Source organism: Dermacentor albipictus, unplaced genomic scaffold, assembly GCF_038994185.2.
Source record: "Dermacentor albipictus isolate Rhodes 1998 colony unplaced genomic scaffold, USDA_Dalb.pri_finalv2 scaffold_14, whole genome shotgun sequence".
Taxonomy (NCBI): domain Eukaryota; kingdom Metazoa; phylum Arthropoda; class Arachnida; order Ixodida; family Ixodidae; genus Dermacentor; species Dermacentor albipictus.
In genome coordinates, this window is record NW_027225568.1 from 9,552,222 (window position 1) to 9,572,205 (window position 19,984).

Here is a 19,984-nt window from a genome sequence, read left to right on the forward strand (position 1 = left end):
TTAATTTTTTTGCACTTCACGTTTCGTCATCTTGATGAACAGGCAAACCTGCATTTTGCAAAACTTGAGCATCCCGGCACAAATTCCAAAACACGTGAGCTCTCGACAGCCAACCGTTTTCTTAGAGTAAGCGCTGTTGCACAAGTTATTTCACGCTGCACTAATTATCGGTTTTTGAGCGTGCACGCAAAGCGAGAGCAGAGACAGAAACAAGTTTTCTGCTCAGCAACTGCATCGATTGGCAATATACCAAATTTTGCTAACTGTTTGATACCTTCCCTTTGTTCATTCTCTGTTATGCATTGTGACTGACTGGCCTTTCTTCTTGCTCAGTCGCCGTAAACTTAGCCCGCTTTCGTTATCCTGCCAGGCTCTATTTTGCTCAACTAGACGGCAGGATATACCTCTGCTCTCTATACGCAATGATCTTTTCAGAGCGCCTCCATTCTTTGTTTCTTTTTTTTCGTTTTTGTTTTTTCATAGCCTACTAGTGCACAAATACGTACGGCGACGGAAAGACGAAATTATAAAAGACAGTTGTAGTGCTATTTCAACAAAAGTGCGTTAGAAGATATGCATCCATACCTATATATGCATGGTACTGAACAGAAAGCGTGCAAATACCGATACGAATAGAAGCAAAACGACGACAGAAACGCCGTTTTTATCGTTGTGCTTTTCGTTTTGCTTGTGTACGTGTTAGGGTGCCTGCGTTTCAGTACCATGAATCTTTGCCAACTTGTACGACTTTCAGAAGTTCTAATAATGCACACACACATACACACATCTAGAGAGAGAATATGCGCAAAGCAGCAGGAGCGTAGTCATCACGGTTGGCTGCAGCAAAGTTTTTATTCAGATCTTTGCAATCTTAAAATAATGGCCCACAACCACACCCTTTGCAGTGCGGAATAAGGTGTCCTGTTGCACTAATTCGAACATTGTTGCAGTATTCTCTGTGTGTGTCGTTTTTGAAGACAAGGTCGTCCTTGATGACTTCATGTGGGCTTGGCGTATATGGGATAGGGCTACCCTAACCTCTTAACAAAGCAGGCAATTTACGTAGTTTGTAATGTCGAAGCAATTCACAAACGCTATCACACCGTATGTCTCAAAGAGACAAAAGCGATAATTAGTCGCAGAGTAGGTGAAGTTTAACAGTACGGGCGTAATTAGCGCCAATATTGTCGAAAATTAACCGCATTGCACCACAGGCAGCACTACCTTCGCGATCGATCCACCAAGCGTTTTGGTGAAGAAAATAAAGGCGTTTCAACCAAAGTCGGCCCGAAAGAAGATAATTCGACGTACATGCATGTTAAGAAAAGCGAATGACAAAACTCGACATGAGTAAAACAAATTGAGGATACGGAAAGAAAAAAAATATGCACGTTCTGATAACGGTACGAAGACACTAACGCAAATAAGAATATGCGAAAAATGCAACATTGCTTCATCTTTAAAGCACCTAATCCTAGTATATATGAATGCATATACCCTGTACGTCGACCTTGTTTTCTTTCGCGTCGATTTTGGTTGACACGCTTTTTGCCCGACTGAAACGTACATCGAACGGAAGGCACGTACTCAGACAATTACGATATCCAACATCAGAGTTTGCCCCACGCGAACCCCTGTCAATCGCATCAAATATCAGAGAAAACATTACAGTGGCCCCCCATACCGCGGAATACGCACCCCGAACACCATAAAGGAAGGCGCGCTACACGTGCAATGACACTGCACCGAGCATATGGCAACGACCGCTACACCTTCTATACAGACGCCACGTGCTACCCCGACATTGCAGCTAAAGGGGTAGTGGTGGCCGATGGGAGGGGCGAAACAGTATTTTCAGCCACCATACATACCGACAACTGCATGGAAGCGGAAGAATGTGTCATGCTCTCGCCATCAGCGCTCAACCTCCAGATAAGATAATATATATTCTTACAGATTCCGAGCAAGCATGTCGAAACTACGCACAAGGCCGTATTTCCCCAAAGGCTCATAAATTGCTACACAAGAACCAACATATCTCACTACTTCATCTACTTTGGACACCTGGGCATGCGTCCCGCCCTGGCAATAAGCGCGTCCATGCGACAGCCGGAGGCCTCATCCTCCGGGCGCCGGTGGAAGGCCAGTCCAATCCAGACAAGCTGGAAAAGATACCACTCACACACACGCATACATAGTACAACACTACAGACTATCCCGTAAAGCGTTCTCTCCACCACACGTGAAACTAAACCATGCAGATGCAGCCGCTTGGCGCCAGCTACAAACTAATACGTTCCCCAGCCTTGCTCTCCGCCGCACTTTTCACCTACATCCAGTATACCGACAAATGTCCTTTCTGTAGAGGACACCCAGGCCTATACCATTCTACGGGGGAATGCTCCAAACCATCCGGCCTTCCTACAATACCCAATGCCTCCAGATCCCAGTGGGACGCCGCTCTTTCAAGCACAGCCATGGACGAACAGCGATACCGGATTGACCGGGCCAGCCGGATAGCAGCAGCAAATGGGGCTCTGGACTGAGGGCTCCACCCTCTGGGACTTGATCACCAAATATCGAATAAAGTTTTCTACCACTACTACTGCTACTATTTCCATGTTTTCCCTCATGTGTTTAGTATTATTTCAATGTGCAGCAGCGTGCTCACTAAGCTTTTGGTCTCGCTACAAAGCACCGCTATTTTTTCTTCGCACATTTTTGGCAGGAAGTGATGGAGAAGCCGGGTCGCGTGAGCCTGCTGCAGGATGGTCAGACGCTGTACGTGACCCGGGTCTCGAGGCACGAGGCTGGCCGCTACGCGTGTGCAGCCGAGAACGTCGCCGGAAACGTCACCGCAGTGTTCGAGGTGCACGTCCACAGTGAGAGGGCCCTTCCGTAATATTCGCGCAATCCTGCACGAGAGCTCAGGCTCGAGGCCCATCCGCATGCTCGGCCACCGCCGAAAAACGGCCCTTGTTTTGCCACTTGTTTTGTCAAGCGGCACTTCTCCCCGATGTCGTGCCAAAATCTATATAGACCTTTCTAACGAGTGCTCCCTGGATACCGCCATAATACCTTCCGGACTTGTGTGAACCGGCGTCAGACCCTGCTCAACATGACTGCAGAAGCGATAGCAAGTTCTCTTTGTACTCACGCGCAACTGTCTAGAGAGGAGGAGATGCTGTCTCTGCCTGAGATACACTGCATTGTGGAACCTTTCTTGAAACACCCTTGCTAATAACTTAATAGATGCCGAGGCAGAACAATTGCCGTACGGGCATGCTGGCATTTTATCGTCGTTGTAGATGCCGCCTATACACTGGCCAGACATGAAGCTCCGAGTGTGTACTCACGTTCACTGTGGCAACTTCCCTTTCCGGTTGTGTGTTTTATTCTGGTGTGCGTTAAACAATCCTGCGTGGTCAAAACTAATTGGGAGCACTGCACTTCGGCGTCCCTCAAAGCGTTGTAACGTGAAGCTTGATGAAATACTTTCGATTGCTCCACCACAGTGTTTTATTTCGCAGTGACAGCCTCGCTCTCTGCAGGTCCCCCCGAGATTGAAGGAGACTCGGCTGAGACCGAGTCGTCGAGCACCCAAGTGGGAGCGTCGCTGGAGTTGTCCTGCGTTGCCACGGGAGATCCTGAGCCCGTGGTCGCTTGGGTCCGTGAGGGTGTCGCGTCGCAGCAGCTTTTCTCGACGGCTCTGTCTTCCGGTGTCCCCACCGCCACGGACCCCTTGGTCAGGGTCCACGGTCACGGACCACGCGCCACGCTCGAATTTAAGCGGGTGCGAGCCTCGGACGCCGGCAATTACACCTGTGTCGCCACCAGTTCGGCAGGAGTTGCGCAGAAGCGTTTCCTCGTTGACGTGTCCGGTCAGTGACCAACGTTATGTTACACGCGATAAGAAAAATACACAGAACGCATTTTGCATTTATATTAGCGCAAAGAGCTGGACGCTCATTTGTTCCCTATATTTACACTTCATGGCCATTTCAGATGATTGTGACAGGGGGAGTAGCGTTTCTGGCATTTTAGATATGAAAGCAACATTCTTGCCAGGAAAGGAAACTATAAATCTCCCTTCGCCTGGAAAATTGATGGAAATAAACACCCCAGTGCGTGCAATACCAACGCAGTCCATAGCAGTGAACAACATTGGAGTTGACGGTATAACAATATAATTTCCGTAATCAATGTAGCATTAGGCAGGCTTGCCGCTCGGTTCTGTCAGACGTGCCAACGAAATCTGAGCCCAGAGGAGTACACTTCCTGATATTCTGTCATAGTCTGCTGTCGATTGCTGATGGTTTTGCTAGCAAGTTCACGAGCTAGATCGTGTTTAGGTGTGTTCTGCCTGGAAGCTGCCGTATACGCATATACATCGATTCATTCGTTCATTCATTCCTTCATTCAGTTTCGGCCTCGTTGCAGTGCCAGCATCCATAACGAAGCCCAGCGAAAAAGGGCGCGAACTGAGCGTCGCCTTAGGAGAGAGTGCGAAGCTCGAGTGCCGAGTCACCGGTTCCCCGGAGCCCTCGCTTCGCTGGATGAAAGACGGCGCACCGCTCTTCGCCAACGACCTCCAAGATTCGCGCTTTACCTTCCTCTCAGGTAAGGCGATCGTCTCTGGATGCCACCCAAGGGACCCACCCGGGTCTTAAAAGCCGAATGGCCTTGATCCAGGGTATCGACAAATTCGAAACATGCCCCTTCGTGTACGTTTTTGTGACGTGCTGTTAGAACAAATTCAAAAGCGAACAATTCTAAAACAACTGCTTTGCGTCGTTGCGCTTCTAGGTTCACCCACATTTGTAACACTGGCTTGATGTATGCTACAAAACGCACATTTCGATCTACGCTGTGCTCAGGAACCGGATGCATAGGGCTATGAAGTGTCGCTATCCTGTGTAATTACTCGTAAGAGGTTATATAATGAACAGCTTTTTTGTACGCTCACATTTCGCTTTATGCTAACGACACGTTCGTAGGCCACATTCACAAAGCGAACATGATGCTTTCAAGCATCTTCCTGTCACGTGTCTCGTATAGACTGCCCACAGCTTGTCTTTTTTGTCAAGCACTAATTAGGCTAACCTGAAAACTTCTAGTCTTAGTTACGATGACTTTGTCCGTTTGTACTTTGGTATAGAGAACTAATCGGTACAAAAACTGGTCAGTTGCAACGAATGACACTATTTTTGAACCCTGCACTGAACCCGCCTTCTGAATATTATTCTCGACGCTTTCTTATGGTTCATGCGTGCGTGTCTCAATTTCACTGGTATGTTTCAAGATGAGACGCTGCGGTTCATGATAGCAACAGGAAAGCTCAGATGCACATTTATGTGATCTTCCACCTACAAATTGGAGGCCCGTCTCTTGCGCTTTTGTGTAAGGCCATATTTGTGATAAGGCTGTGTCAGACTAACTTTTCCCGTTGTAAGGATTGGGGGCTCAATCCCACCGCTCGTAAATCGTTGTCAAGATTGGAGTCGGGCATGAATTAGAAGGTAGCTGGCCCATGCCGTCGTCCAACTTATCCGCGCTGAGAACGTTATTGAAGGGAAGGAGTGCTTTTCATCGAGAAGGAGGAAAGTTAAGTTTTGTCTGTTCTTTTCTCCTTGAAGTCGACCAAAGTCTCTTCAAGGTGATTATCGGCGTTGATGAAGCAGGAGGCAGGTTGGAGGTAACAAAACTTGAAGATATATTGCAACGGAAATATTTACACAGTCAAATACAGAGTCAGCAAAAGAACACTGATACAAAAGACACAAGTCAACAGCGCCTTACTCTTCTACTTTTTCTTAAGTTAGAGCCTAGGACAACTGTCACTACATACGACCAACCGAGTCTCACTGCTCTACTACTAAGTGGTTAGGGCCCAGACTAGCGTTGCATCGTACGGAGTCTTACTGTTCTATCAGGTTTAGTGATTACAGCCTATACTGAGGAAGAAGCACCTCCCCTCGATTGTTATAGGGGAAAGAGACAAAGAAAAAGGGCGGTAGGGTCGTTAGCCCATCCCACGGAAGCAATTGCCAATGAGATTTGACAGTTTCTTAAGCCACAACCCAAAAGGATGGGCTTACTCTCAAAAGTAAATCTACTGGAAAACCACCCTGTTTTCCCTCTTCCCACATCTTCGTCTCCCCCTCCTATTTCCACCTGGTCAGTGACGGCCTCGGCAAACACGCCAGGCCCGCACGATTTATTGAGGCCATCTCGCACCTCAGCGGCGTTTCTAGCCAGCAGGGGGCTCGGGCGCTGGTGTCTCAACACCGCGTGCCGCAGTCCCCGTCAAGGTTTTTCCTCGTAGAAAAATAATGACCGCTGGCGGCATCCGGACTCGGTGCTCTTAAAACGACGTTCTCCGAACGCGGCCTCCGCATGCGCACCACGCCCCTCTCCACGGCGCGCACTGCAAGTTGTAATACGACACCAAGCGGGCTCTCCTCAGCGCTCAAAACAAGATGCACGTGGTTGCCGCCCGAATGCGTAGGGGCGTGAACCCCCCGTTCCGCACGCGCAACACGTGGTCAACATTGCTAGCAGCTGCGTCTTTAACCAGCAGGGGACTCAGGAGCCGGCGCCACAACGTCGCGTATACCACCACCCCACTCGAGGTTTGTCCGCGTGGCCCTATTATGACCATCGGCGGAATGTCAACACAGCGCGCGTAAGAGCATGTTCTCCGAATCCGTTTTCCGCCTCCGAACCGCCCCCCCCCCCCCCGGCTCGCGCCTCGGCGCGTCACCCGACACCACGCTGGCCGTCCGACCCCTCAAAAACAGAAACGGTTGCTGCCCGACGCGCTGGGGGGTGGACGCTTCCCCATTGACAAAACGCATGGGCAACTCGCGGCACTGCAAAAGTATATACAAAACAATCATGCAGCCCTACACCGTCCATTCTGCCTGTTCGACAGATGAGCGGCCTAACAGAGGAATATGGGTTTATTTACAGTATCTACATAAGGACGTTGGAGTTCATCAGTTTAGCATGACTGCGAGAGAAAGTTCACTGAGCAGCCGCACAACAGCGGTTTATAAGCACTCGGTCCTCCCTCGATCCCTAGGTGAGGGAAACGTTCGACCAGTAGACGAGCCGCCTTGCAGCGGGAGGGCTTCCGCACCGGTTTCACGGTCCGGAAAACGCTTCCGCACCGGGTTCACGGACCCCACCGAGGACAGACGGTCTTCGCAGAACTCGGGGCTTGCTTCAGGAACGGTGCGTGGGAAGGGGCCTCCAACTACGTTCCCTCGGGGACTCCCTTGCTCACAGCAGACCGGGTCGGTGGTGGCGTGTTCCGTCACAAAGCCTGGTTCGTCGAACTCATCTCGGCTCCTGCGACGGAGAGTCGAGGATGCGGCATTGTCCACCGCACACAGTAGACTTAGTGATGCCGTTTGGCTAGAGGGTGACGGTGGCTTTCCAGGAAAAGTCGACACCGCTCTCGCAACTGGCTGGCAAACTTGCACCTCAGCAGGCCGTTCTTAACAGCGCAGGCGTCGCATGATCTTACGAAATAGTATAAAGTATAAAAGTAGTATTCCATAAGCAATCCTTCCTTTGATTTGTTTATGCCTAGGTGGCCGGACCACCCATTTCCATGACATAGACTCAAAAGGTCCTCCCTGTACTTAGTAGGTACGACTAACTGATTCAGAATCCTACCCTTTCGATTTCTGTAGTGCCGATACAACAATCCTCCTCTCTCTTGTATCGTCACATTGCGCCTAGCGTGGTGCAATTTAGCTAAGCTGTCATCATTCTTTTGCTCCGCTGCCAGTGACTCTCTGTCCACACGTTAAAGAGCTGATCAAAGTTCTTTGAGGCCGGTGATAGTAATGACCCTGTCTCGCTGGCGAATGCATCAGTGGGATCTTCCTGCAGGGGTGAACTTTGACACCCTGGCGATACGCTCTCATTGAGCTGGTCAGCTGGCATGCGTTCCCCAACTGTTTTTTCATCCCTCGAGCCTGGCTCGGATTCGGTTATTGAAGTTAACTCTTTTGTTGCTTCCGCTGGAGCAGCTTGCGCAGCTTGTGCATTTTCAGCCGAAAGCGACGCGATTTTACGAGTTCGGCCTCGGGTCAATGCCTGTACGGTGCCCTCTCCCTATTTAAGCCCTTTTTCACACAGTAACCGATTCAAACGATTCGAAAAAATGTAAGGGTACTGCAGTGACAAAATTTGGAAACTGCAGCCTCGGTCACTAGCTCCCCGAATGGTCCACTGATTCTGACTTTGGTCATGGGCAGGCACACGCTGTGTTCTTCTACAACCTGTTTGATCCATGCTACTTCTCCAGTGAAGTCATCTACCGTCACGTAAGATGGATGGGCAATGTTCATCGTGGTGGCACTGTCTCTTAGCACCCGGCATGGTTTATTATTAACTTCCAGGTCGTGAAGAAATGGGCTTAAAAGTTCCATATTCTCGTGTTTCTCATCTAGGTAGGAAAAAACTACGCTAGGCTTTCCGCAGTTCACAGCGAGATGTCCCAGTTTGTGGGGCTTATAGCAGCGGGTCGGTCTAAAAGATTCGACTTTTCTTTTGTGCTCTTTTTGTATGGTTTCCCCGTTAGGTTTCTCCTCGCTCTTTCTTGCGGGCTTTTCTTCCACGTCTACAGGCTCCGATCGTCTAGTATGCGAACCCCTCTTGAACGGAAATGGTTTGCGCGGTGCATTTCGACCGTCCCAATTACCGTCCTGGGCGTTTAGCTTTCTACGCGTAGCGTGCTCTTCAGCTAATTCCTCCGCCCTTTCCACAGTGTTTACATCTCCTCTGTCTTGCACCTACAGCTTCACAGATGGTGGGATGCTTTTGTAAAACTGCTCTAGACACATGCATTCAATGATCCTGTCTCTGCCCTCGCTCGCTTCTGCGCTTTTTAACCACTCGACTAAGTTTGTCTTTAAGCTATATGCAAACTCCTGATACCCCTCGCTATCTTTCTTGCTTGTGCACCTAAACCTTTGCCGAAAAGCTTCGGCTGAAAGGCGGTATTTCCTCAGAAGACTAGTCTTAACCTTCGCATAATCATATGCATCTTCCGCAGCGAGTGTGGCGATTACCTCTGCAGCCTCACACGGCAACATAGACAGCAGCCGCTGTGGCCATGTACTCGAACCGAAGTTCATCTTCTCGCAAGGCCTTTCGACATTGCTTAGGAACAAGCCTATGTCATTCCCGACCTCAAATGGCTTTAACAGCCTGTCCATGCGGTATGATTCTGGCTCACTTGATCGTCCCAGAGGCCCTTCACTTCCTTAAGACAACTCCAAACGTTTGCTTTCAAGTTCAAGTTGCATTTTTCTTAACTCGCGTTCCTCTCTCTCTCTGCCCCGTTTCTCTCTTTCTTTCAGAAGTTCCAACCCCATTTCAATTTCTTCCTCACTGCCCTGTTTGGAAATTAGCTGCAATAATTCCGATTTTAGCATTTCCTTGCGTACATCTACGCCCAGTTCCTCACCAACAATCAACAATTCGTCTCTCAGCAGTGTCCTTAACTCCATGATTGCTGCTTTACTGCCTTGGTCTCGCTCGCTAAACCTACCTAGGAAAACACAACCTAGCTAACAATGAACAATCTAGCTTCCCAGCTGTTCTAAACAAAACAACCACAAAATGAAGTCTAGAGAGTCAAAGCAAGGACCAAGCACTCACCGCAGACACAGCACCAGGTCGCAAAGTTCACCCCACCACTGCCACCAGTTGTAAGGGTTGTAGAGGTCGATCCCACCGCTGCCACCAGTTGTAAGGATTGGGGGCTCAATCCCACTGCTCATGACAAAGCCGCAAAAGAGTGATCGCTCAAACGTCTGTTTTGAGCTCTGACAAGTGCCAAATTCTGCGGTCCATAGTGTCGAAGTCATCGTTCAGCTGTTACTTCTCTGATCGGGGAGCATCGCGATAGCCATGGAGAAGCGAATATTCCGGACGAGCAGTCTCAACAAGTGAGCGTGGCCCCTGCAGAGTAGTGTATAATTGCACGGTGACTTTAATAGGCCCTGACATCTGTGTTTTTCTAAGTACCATAATATACGGACAATAAAATCCATGTCATTCACAGTCTTCTTGCCGAGGCACTAGGTCCTGTCAAGTGCGGCTCCCACGGGGCCATTAAACTTTGCCATGTGCTTGTGTTCACGGAACGCTGCCTGCTCCTATATACTGAACGTCTTTCAGTAAAGCAGACTTTGGTGGTCTTCACATTGAGTGAGCTGGTCGGCTTGCAGCGGCACTGCTTCACCTTGTTTTACCTGCAGTGGTGTGCATCTGGTCCCACTGCTTAAGTCCGATCAAATTACAGTTATTTCTAGTATTTAAAAGCGGGTTTGCACCGATGATTTCATCTTGCTGAATAAATGTGAAGCAATGCATGGTGGTTATATACCATGTTGTATATTCTTTAAAGTGTAATTCCAGGTGATACTGCCAACTCGTGTGTTTAATGGGGCTTGGCGAACATTTCCTTATCGTTCAAGGTGGACAAACTTTGCTTGTACAAGTTTCCACGGCTTCCGACGCTGGTGTCTACGAGTGTGAAGCGTCTAATCCTGAAGGCAGCGACGAGCTTCAATATGTTCTGTCTGTTATTGGTAAGCATGGGCATGCGTGCATGTTTAACTAATTTATTTAATGTCTTGGATCTGGTTCTGGTCTTGGCGGATATCTCATTAGTATTTAGCGTTACAAATTTAACCGCGTCTTTATGTGTGAAACAAAGTGAGTAGCCATAGACGTGTGCGGCCTGCTGTATGCAAGCATTATCCATAAGGTTTCACCCATTATTTTTTCTATTACACGCAGCTTGGCGTCTCGTTCCTAACACATGTCGTTTAGTTCGGCCTCAGAATGTATGCACGTATGCAGGTTGTCCCAACTATCATGCGTCAAGATTTAAAAATATGTAAATGCGACATAGCTGGACAGAACCAAGGTAATGTTGCTTGCCGTCGCTTGGAGGTACTCAGAGTATTCTTGCATTCCGCCTAATTGCATAATTAGTCCTAATTAATTACTGAACGCCTCAAGTATTGTAATTAGATTAAAAGTGTCAATGAGAAAATTGTAGAGCAACATGAAAAACTCCCGATACAGCTTTCTGTTGCTCAATACGTGCTACATAGAGGTTTTTCTCTAAGCGTGAAAGACGCCCGCGAATATGTGCAAAGGGCCTCAAGCGGTCAGTCGCGCGACTATGTTGCGTGCATTCGCGGCCTGCTTTCACGCTCAGAAAACCATTATGTAGCACGTATTGAGCAACAGAAAGCGGTATCGGGAGTTTTTCATGTTGCTCTACAATTGTCTCATTGACACCTTTAATTTAATTATAATATTTGAAGCGTTCGTTAATTAATTCTACGGCCGTCCTGATCGACTCAAGAACGACGTCCTTGCAGAATTCGACAATACGGCGAAATCGGACAGCGCCACGGGAGAACACCCCTGTTGGCTAGGGTGCAGCCGCACGCGCTTCCATCGCGGGAGCGCTGACATGTGCTTGTATAGCGCGGCAGCATGCACACATATGACGCGCGAGGATCGACAGGTGCACACACAACGCAGGGGGCCCGTCGGTTGCACTGCGTCAAGCATTTATACGCGTAAACTACGTAACATTCGCATTCCATTGTTTCTCTAAGTGCCCGCATGATTCCGAAGGTTACGGAAAGTTTTATGCGTTGCGGCATTAGCTGTGTGATGTGCTGTATTACTAGTTGTCTACTGCGAAATTGGATATCCTAGCTAGAACAGTTGAATTATTCATTATTGAGCAAATTCATGAAAGAAAATCTTCATTAAAAAGGCCGTAAAGTGCGTTGTGAGGTACCTGAAACAACATTGCTCTATCAGTTCAATTTCTTCCTGTCGCACACGAAGCCTTTGTGGCTCTCTCTTTATTCGATCAGTTGGCTTTCAGTGATTCTGAAAAAAGAAAACGCAAATGCATGAAAGTTATTTCATGACAAAGCAGCTGACGCAGTGTTCGAAAATGCGCCTGGTGCCATCGCAATGAACAACGCTTTCTTTAGGTATAGTTGAGCAATGGTTCTGTAATTCTTTTCGTGTGACGCCCAGGGGAAGGATATGTTACGGCCTCATACACTGCTGGCGGCGGAACATTTGCGTTCACGCGTAGACAAGCTGTGTTTTTTTAATTTCTCTGCACGCACATAGTAATTCCAGGTGTAGTGCACGGCGCGAAAATGCGCTTCTGGTCAAGGCGTCTTTCTCAGTCAAGGCGTCCTTCTTTGGGCAGTCAGGAACGTTAGGCGCGTTGCTGATTTATTCGTTCTGCGGCCAGAGCCACCGGACTTCGGCGCCAAGACGGGCACCACCGACGTGCTGATGGCGAGGCAGGGCGACGACGTGGTCGTCCGCTGTCCGTTCCTCACCAAGGATGGGCAGCTGCGGTCGGCAGTGTCCACCAACTGGCGCCTGGATGGCCGCTCGCTGGCGCCGGACCGGCTTCCCGCAAACCTGGCTCTGGCCACCGCAGACGAACTCCGGGTGAGCCACGTTCAGCCAGAGGATGCCGGCTACTACACGTGCACGGCCACCAACGCGGCGGGTGAAGCCAGCTTCACCACTTTCCTGGACGTCCTGGGTGAGCGAGGCTTTGTCGGATGTCACGCTCGTGTTTCTGCGAAGACTTTGAGTGATATTTGATCCAGCCCGTTCTGAAATACAGGATGGTTCATTTGGGGACAAGCTGTCAAGCTGGAACCGCATGGCGCGTTTTTCGCGAGCGAAAAACGCGACGCGCGGCAAACGCCCGCGTTGCCGCCGACGCGCGAGTATCGAGTACCCGTACGAAAAAAAGAAGCGGCGCTATCGGGCCGCGTTTTCCGGGTTGCCAGACAACGTTACTCTCAACGACATGTATTGTCTCTGTTACCACATATATCATATGCCCTTAAACTTACAGAACACTACAATAAAAATAATCTTAGTGTAATTAGACAGCGACATTTATTTCCGAAGTGTACTTATCAAACTTAATTTCAAGCAGCAATATTGTGTGCGAAACTGCGACTGTGTACCTTCCGCATGCTGAGAAGCCCCTGCTTGTTTACAACTTACGTCGGCCGCTTACTACCGAGCAGAAGAGGCGACTGCTACTATTAAGGGGGATGCTAATACTGCAGCAAGAAATAATGCGGGTCAGGAGGTATATGTGGGTGCGGCCTGCATGGCTGAGAAGAGAGCGTGTACCATACACTCGTAATATTATTAGCAAATTGTCTTGCCAGCATTAGCGATGAGGCGCGACGCTTCTACACTTTAGTTATTAAGGCCTCGTTGAAGGTTGCTTTGTCCAGTTCAGGTGAACACGATGCGCGAACCAACACGATGCGCGAACGAAATCACGGTAGCACGTGTTTTCTTTGACGCGCGTGCCAGTTCTGCCGAGAAAAAAAAAAAAATGCGCCAAGGAAGTTCTGTCGCGATGCGCAGAGAACAGGGCCATCTAGTGGCAAAAAAAAAGCCAACATGCCACGTGACCTAAAGCCACGTGACTTACCTGAACTCTTATTGGTGGACGCGCCACGCGACGCGTTTTTTTTTTCTACTCCGAGCAGCAGCACCCGGCGGCGCGATTTCGTGACGGACCACGCTGGGCACGCGTCAAAATGATCCGCGCGTCCCACCACCCGCGCGTCAATCGCGCCTAAAACCGCGCCATGCGGTTCCGCCTTCAGTCGTGGCGACCGTGGGGTGACGGGTGATGTGTGATAATTAGTCGCTGATTAACAAGCATCCATGGATTAACGTTACGGCTTCTAATTTCAGCGGGGCCGTAGTAATCGGTAAATTGAAGTGAGCTCTCCGTACAAGCTATATCAGCTTTTGGATCCGCAAAAATGCGATTACCCGCATAATTGTAGCACGACGAATTGCGGCTGTCAGAGTGCGCGAAACCTTAACTGAAGGTGGGGGGTTTTACAGCCAGCGCAAAGCCGTGACACCCAAGCCGGGGTTCAGATTACGTCACCCAGCAGCGGGCGACCATGGCGCTGCAACGCGCTGGCTACCCGTAAACAGGACGTCAGTGACGTTCTGTGAAAAAGGAGATCCAAACGGAACGTCGCCTTCAAGGGCGCGGCTTTGTGCTCGCTGTAGCCTCCCAGTTTGTTTCGCGCACTCCAATGGCCGAAATTGTTCCCGTTTTTTGGCGGTTTTGGCATTATTGGAGGTTTTGACTGTGTAATGGCTAATTGTCGCTAAGGCTGTTACGGGAGCCGGAGTGATGCAAAGAAATGTTCCGGGATAGCGTCACATGAGCTTCCGACCTCAATCGATACTTCCGATTTTCAGTGCCGCCTTATTTTGAGGAACCAGACGCGGAGGAGGTCTTCGTCATGGAAAGCGGCAGCGTGACGCTGGAGTGTTTTCCTCGCGGAATCCCCGAACCGGTCGTCTCTTGGTCGCTGTACGAAAACAAGGCGAGTGCCGGGCTCACCATGTCTCGCGACTATAAAATACTACTCCATCACTGCGTTTTCACGGAATAATGTGCGGGATTCGCAACTATGACAATCTTTCAGTTGGGTAACTTACTCAATCGGTCGTGGGAGTCGCAATCAGTGCTTAAAGTCGGGGGCGGGGGTTGCAGGGGAGCACGCCCCGCCCCCTCCATTTTTTTAAAGGAGGGGCTCGCCCCCCCCCTCCCCCCAAAGGAGGTCAACTGTAGCACTGCGGCGCCCATTCGAGAAGCGTTCGAGGTGATTTTATTACCAATAGTGCCTTGTACTGAGCTATTCCAACCCTCCGATTTTTTATTACTCATTTATACGCAATTAATCGGTTGATGTAGCATGAGGAAAAACATGAAAGAAGGTATAGTTGTACTGCTGCGCGCATTTCTCCGAGGCAACGCTGATTCATGGCACAGCATACTGTCACACGAGCCACCTGAGCGTGAAGCTACCTGCTCGTGAATTGGGGAAGTTTCACCTTGCTTCCGTTAGGTTACCATTTAGTTTTAATTGCTTTAGTTGCGCATTATGAGGGCGGAGTTATACCAAATACTCATGCATTTTGTCCGGTTTTCTTGGTAAGTAGGTGCCAAACCATAAAATATGTTGTGATGCCTGAGGTTGTCGATGAAGCAAGGCAACTAATGTTCTGTGTTGCAGCTAGACTTAATTGATTTGAGTTCACATAGCTTTAAGGCTTTACCTCCAGAGTTATTTTTGAAAAATCGTTTCGGAATGCCATTTTTAAAGTGTTTGATTCAATCGCCTAATTAAATGAATGCCCGAATTAGACCCAGAATAGTATGTTTATTTGCTCTACACCCATAATTTAATTCTAGAGAAAGTTGGCTTCACTACACTGTTCGAAGTTGGCTTTTTCAGTGCCAATAAAGTAAACAAACGTGAACATCAAAGTGAATCGCGCGCCCACCCGGGTCGCTGCATATAAGCCATCTGCGACACGTACAGAGTCCGCCGCGCCCTGTGTTTTCGCTTAGTCCGCTTTGATGCGGGCGGCAGCTCGAAGGTCAATTCGCTCGCTTCTGGTGGCGCGCTCACTCACTCCAGCGTTCTGACAGCGACTCTGTTGTCATCTTTCATGTGTGCCTTGCTATTGCGCATATCGCAAATTGGAGAGGCCTCAAGCCGGGGTAGGTAGTGAAGGTGGTGGAAACGCTTGTTTTTTATTACTCTCATTAAATCATGTTGTTCAACCGACGCTGGGTAAGAAGCTGTCGGTTCCATTTCTCCCTCTTTTTGAAGCACGATTCTTCTGGGTTTAAAACGTTCACTGCATGCTAGTGCAGTCGATATACAACAGTACAGAAACGCTGCTTTCCCCATCGGTAATATTGAAGCTTCTGAAAAGGCGCCGCCGTTACGGATGACAGAAACAATCTGGTGTAACACACGCCGTTCCGTGTAGGAGACATGATTAACGTTCGCCTCCTGCAGCTTCCCGAAGAAGGTTCTTTCTTCAAGCTGCCAAATGCGAGCGCCGAAGACGCGGGCCATTACGTCTGCCAGGCATCCAATGACGCCGGAGTGGCCGAGAAGGACTTCATCCTCGTTGTCCTCGGTAAGTTGCTTTCCTTTGTACGATGGTGTGCACTTGATGAATGCCTGCTGCAGTGGTTCTTACGAAAAAAAGGAAGAAAAGAGGTTTCCTAGTTATCAGGCGCAATGACGCAAAGATCTATTGCGATGTTCTTCTCCCGTAACAGAAGTGGTTTGATATGGGTCCGGACTCACAAGCCCTATGATTCTTAAGAAGTGTTTGTCATTGGCCTGCAGCCTTCAGCAACGTTACGTTCATTTACGCGATTTCCTAAAGCCACTTCTTAAGAACCGCTCCCGCAAATCGCTCTATATTGTACAAATTGATGAAAAGAAAAGGCTGAATCTTCCTCCATCTGGCGGATTTCCGTGGAACTTATTCGCAATATTCAGTGTACAAATTTCTTTGTAATTCTGTCCCACATTTTTTTTTCTTCCTGTAGCAAGTTTGTATGCAAAAAATAATGCGCACCAGTTCATATGCGTTCTAATTACCTTGCAAGCTTGCCCTGTTGGAGTTAGAGCACTGCACGGGCAATTTTTTTTCTGGCCCGGAGCAGTCCCGAGCCGGAAAGTGCGATGGGCAGGCCCGCCCGAGCACTGCCCAGTGGTATTAAACCTCGCCAGTACCAGGCTCGGCCCGGTTCGGCCGCTACCCTTTGAGCCTGAACGAAGCTGGTGCAGTTCTCGGTTATTGTGAAGATGCCAGCTGCTCAGAGATTCTTCGCTAGAGATCGATTTGACTGGTATCAAGTTTTTCCCTGAAGTTTTTGCTGACAAATGAGCGGTTAATAAAGAAAGAAAAATTACATCGTCTATGTATTACGCTCATGCGTTAATGTGTATGTGAAAGCCAGTGCTGCACTAGCCAAATAGTTGTCCAACAATACATAGAGCGAATGCATAGGTGACTAGACTTGTACACGCCACTAGCCACTTCATTTCAAACTTGAATCTTGAAGAACTATTCCAGCATACGAGGCTACAATCCTACCAAATTAAGTTGGCCCAAATGTAAATTTACATACGTCGGGCTATTGGCAGCTTCAGGATTCCATATTACAGCGCCGCTAGAAGCTGCTCTAGCTCCATTATAATGTAGTCAGACGATGCGCAAGCGTAACACGCATCTGCGACACATTCTCACGTAGAACAAATGATTTGTATTTCTTTATTCTGATCAGCAGTTCAAGTATCAGATTTCCGTAATGCGAGGTAATTTATGCTGTTTATTTTTTTTTAACATGTGGGGTGTTCAACGCAGTGCATCTACAGTGTATACAACGCACTTCCTTCTTTTTCTGGCAAGATGGCACACAGAGAGCTGGCGTTGTGTGTAGCAGCTCGAAGTGGCGTTTAGGCTAGGAATCTTCCAGCCACGTTAATGAGTGCGTCTGGTAGTAGGAATGAAGGAAAAAAGATTTTGTTTACACTATAACACTGGCTCCAGATACAGAAGCCCACTCCGGGAAGGAACGCATTAAATGACTGAGTTCACATCAGGACACGTCAGCCCACCTCCTCAGTGCAGCAAAAGTCTCCGCTTTTAAAAGCGTCGGCTTCCCTAGGAGACTAAACTAAGGAATATGACTATATCTCGGTCAATCACAATCGTCGAATCGGTCGCGATATCACTCCCACGATGTCGCACCGTTCCGCCTCCTATGTTGCACGCTCACCCCCGCAAATTCAATCATCGCCATTTCAACTTCGTCACCCGAGTCTCGACATTTCCTCTACGTCACGCCGTCTTCTTCCTACGGTCGTCATGAATTTGTTGTCATACCGTCGCCGTGAGGCCGTCATGGTTATTCTGTTGGCATCGTTACAGCTTTATCTTCTGACTTCCTTTATGCCAAACAGACCACTGTCTGTTTGCTCGTGGATGTGAGGCCATCGTGTTCGTTAATTCGCCGTCGTTCAAGCTTCATCCTCCGGTTCTTTTCATGCCAGCGTTGTCACACTATCTTCATCGTGCAGTCGTCATACATTCGTTTTCACACCGTCCAAGTGATGACGTCGTGATTGTTCCATCGTCATCACTCCAACTTCCTCATCCGATTCTCATTAGGCCGTTCACCTCACGCCATCGTCGTCATACAGTTGTAATGCCATTGTAGTCATACGCTCATAGTCGTCCCATTCTCACCATACTGTTGTCAAGCCATCGTGGTAATTGTGTCTCTGTCATACAATCGTCGGCATGCATTTGTTGTGATACTGTCGTCGTGATCACGTCGTGGCCATTCCGTCGTCGTCATTCTGACTTCGTCATCCGACTCTCGTCATACCGTCGTCGTCACGCCATCGTCAGCACACCTTCGTTGTCATACTGCCGTCTTCATACCATTGACGTCATTCTTGTTGTAATTATGTCGTAGCCACGGCGACCGCATTTCGATGCGGGCGAAATGTGAAAACACCCGTGTACTTAGTATTAGGTGCACGTTAACGAACCTCAGGTGGTCTAAATTTCCGGAGTCCCCCACTACGGCGTGCCTCATAATCAGATAGTGGTTTTGGCACGTTAAACCCCATAATTTAATTCTATCCTCGTCAATGTGTCATTCTCATAGAGTTGTCGTCATGCTCATGGCTGACCTTGTCAAGTAAATTCCATAGCAACGTGGCCCGATATCTGAGAACAGTGTATGCGCATATACCCATGACAGCACAAGTCTCAGAACGACCAGTGCACGTTGTAAATAAAAGCCTTTTCATCAATAAGTTGTGTCGCTACAATGCTTGAATGCCAATTTCATTACATTCGACAGTGATCATGAGATGGCTTCTCCTTGAAACTTTTTTTGTAATTTCGCGGGATTTTATTTTATGTTCGAAGAAAGGACACACAAGACCTACGTTGCTTTAAACGCTGGTATCAATCATTCCTACACATCCACCACAACTTTCACATGGCCAGCTTGTCGATTAGGCAAGTTATCAAAGTTTAGCTAATTAAACCCAAATACATTATTTTTTGCAAAGTACTTTTGGCAAAAATATACTGATGAGCATGAGCAACGCCCATTCATTGCCCGCCCGCCATCCTTGCAAAGGCGTAGATATTTTATTTTTGTTTTTTTTGAAATCTTGGGGTCATTAGTTTATATTTAGTTTTTTTTTATCTAGCAGAATTTTGCATACGGCCTCCAAAACGATAGCGTCATTCAGCTTCTGTAAGTGTAATACTTGTAGAAGCACGATGTGCAAATCGCTACTTAAGAACATTTCATCGATAGCTTTTTTTTAATTAATCACGTACGGCCACATGTAAGCGTGCACGTGAAGTTTCAGTGAGTGTTCAAGGCATGTTGATTAGGATCTGTATTCAGCAGCCCTCTGAAACAATTTTGCAGAAATACATTGGTGTAACTGCAATATTCTCCCCCAAAACCTTCCTCACGAAGTGTAGGATGAAACTGCAATGAGCGCTTATATATTTCGTAACACACATCTCGAAGCTTCTCTGCACAACTAACAGCATTCAAGGTGCACATGCCTTGATGCATTAACCGGCTTCAGTGTCGCAACCATAGCAAGGCATTTAGTTGAAGCGATAGGGAAACTCTGTGAATTGACTAACTGCTCTTTCCAAACTGCCGCTCAGTAATCGCCTGTCTCTCAGAGAAATACAGCTGAAAGACTCAAAATTACTCTGCCTTCTATCATAGATGCTCTGATCAAAAGAATAAAGATATCGGATGTCGTTTTGAAGAAGGCGCACCTGCCACAACCGAGTGTATCAGATACTTTATTTCATGTTCTTGAAACTAATGTTCTATGAGAAACTGAGAGCCGCAACAGAATTTACTTTTTGTCTACTCAACAGATAGGAAGACCGCCACTCTTTCTGCATGTGTCTAAAAGCGATGCTGCAGATAATAATCAGTGTTTTTCTCACTCACGTTACGCAAGTGGACTGCAAG

General features: G+C 48.2%; 1 protein-coding gene across 6 annotated transcripts in view; it reads left to right on the forward strand.

The window, feature by feature from the left end:
• LOC135913489 (hemicentin-1-like) overlaps positions 1 to 19,984 on the forward strand; it is a 708,068-nt gene that overhangs the window by 506,083 nt on the left and 182,001 nt on the right. For all 6 annotated transcript variants that reach the window (XM_065446058.2, XM_065446055.2, XM_065446056.2 and 3 more), the window contains 7 exons: positions 2,729 to 2,882; positions 3,552 to 3,881; positions 4,441 to 4,620; positions 10,500 to 10,613; positions 12,323 to 12,625; positions 14,338 to 14,465; positions 15,954 to 16,077. In XM_065446058.2, coding sequence (XP_065302130.1) covers positions 2,729 to 2,882; positions 3,552 to 3,881; positions 4,441 to 4,620; positions 10,500 to 10,613; positions 12,323 to 12,625; positions 14,338 to 14,465; positions 15,954 to 16,077 — 1,333 coding nt within the window. The remainder of the gene's footprint in view (positions 1 to 2,728; positions 2,883 to 3,551; positions 3,882 to 4,440; positions 4,621 to 10,499; positions 10,614 to 12,322; positions 12,626 to 14,337; positions 14,466 to 15,953; positions 16,078 to 19,984) is intronic.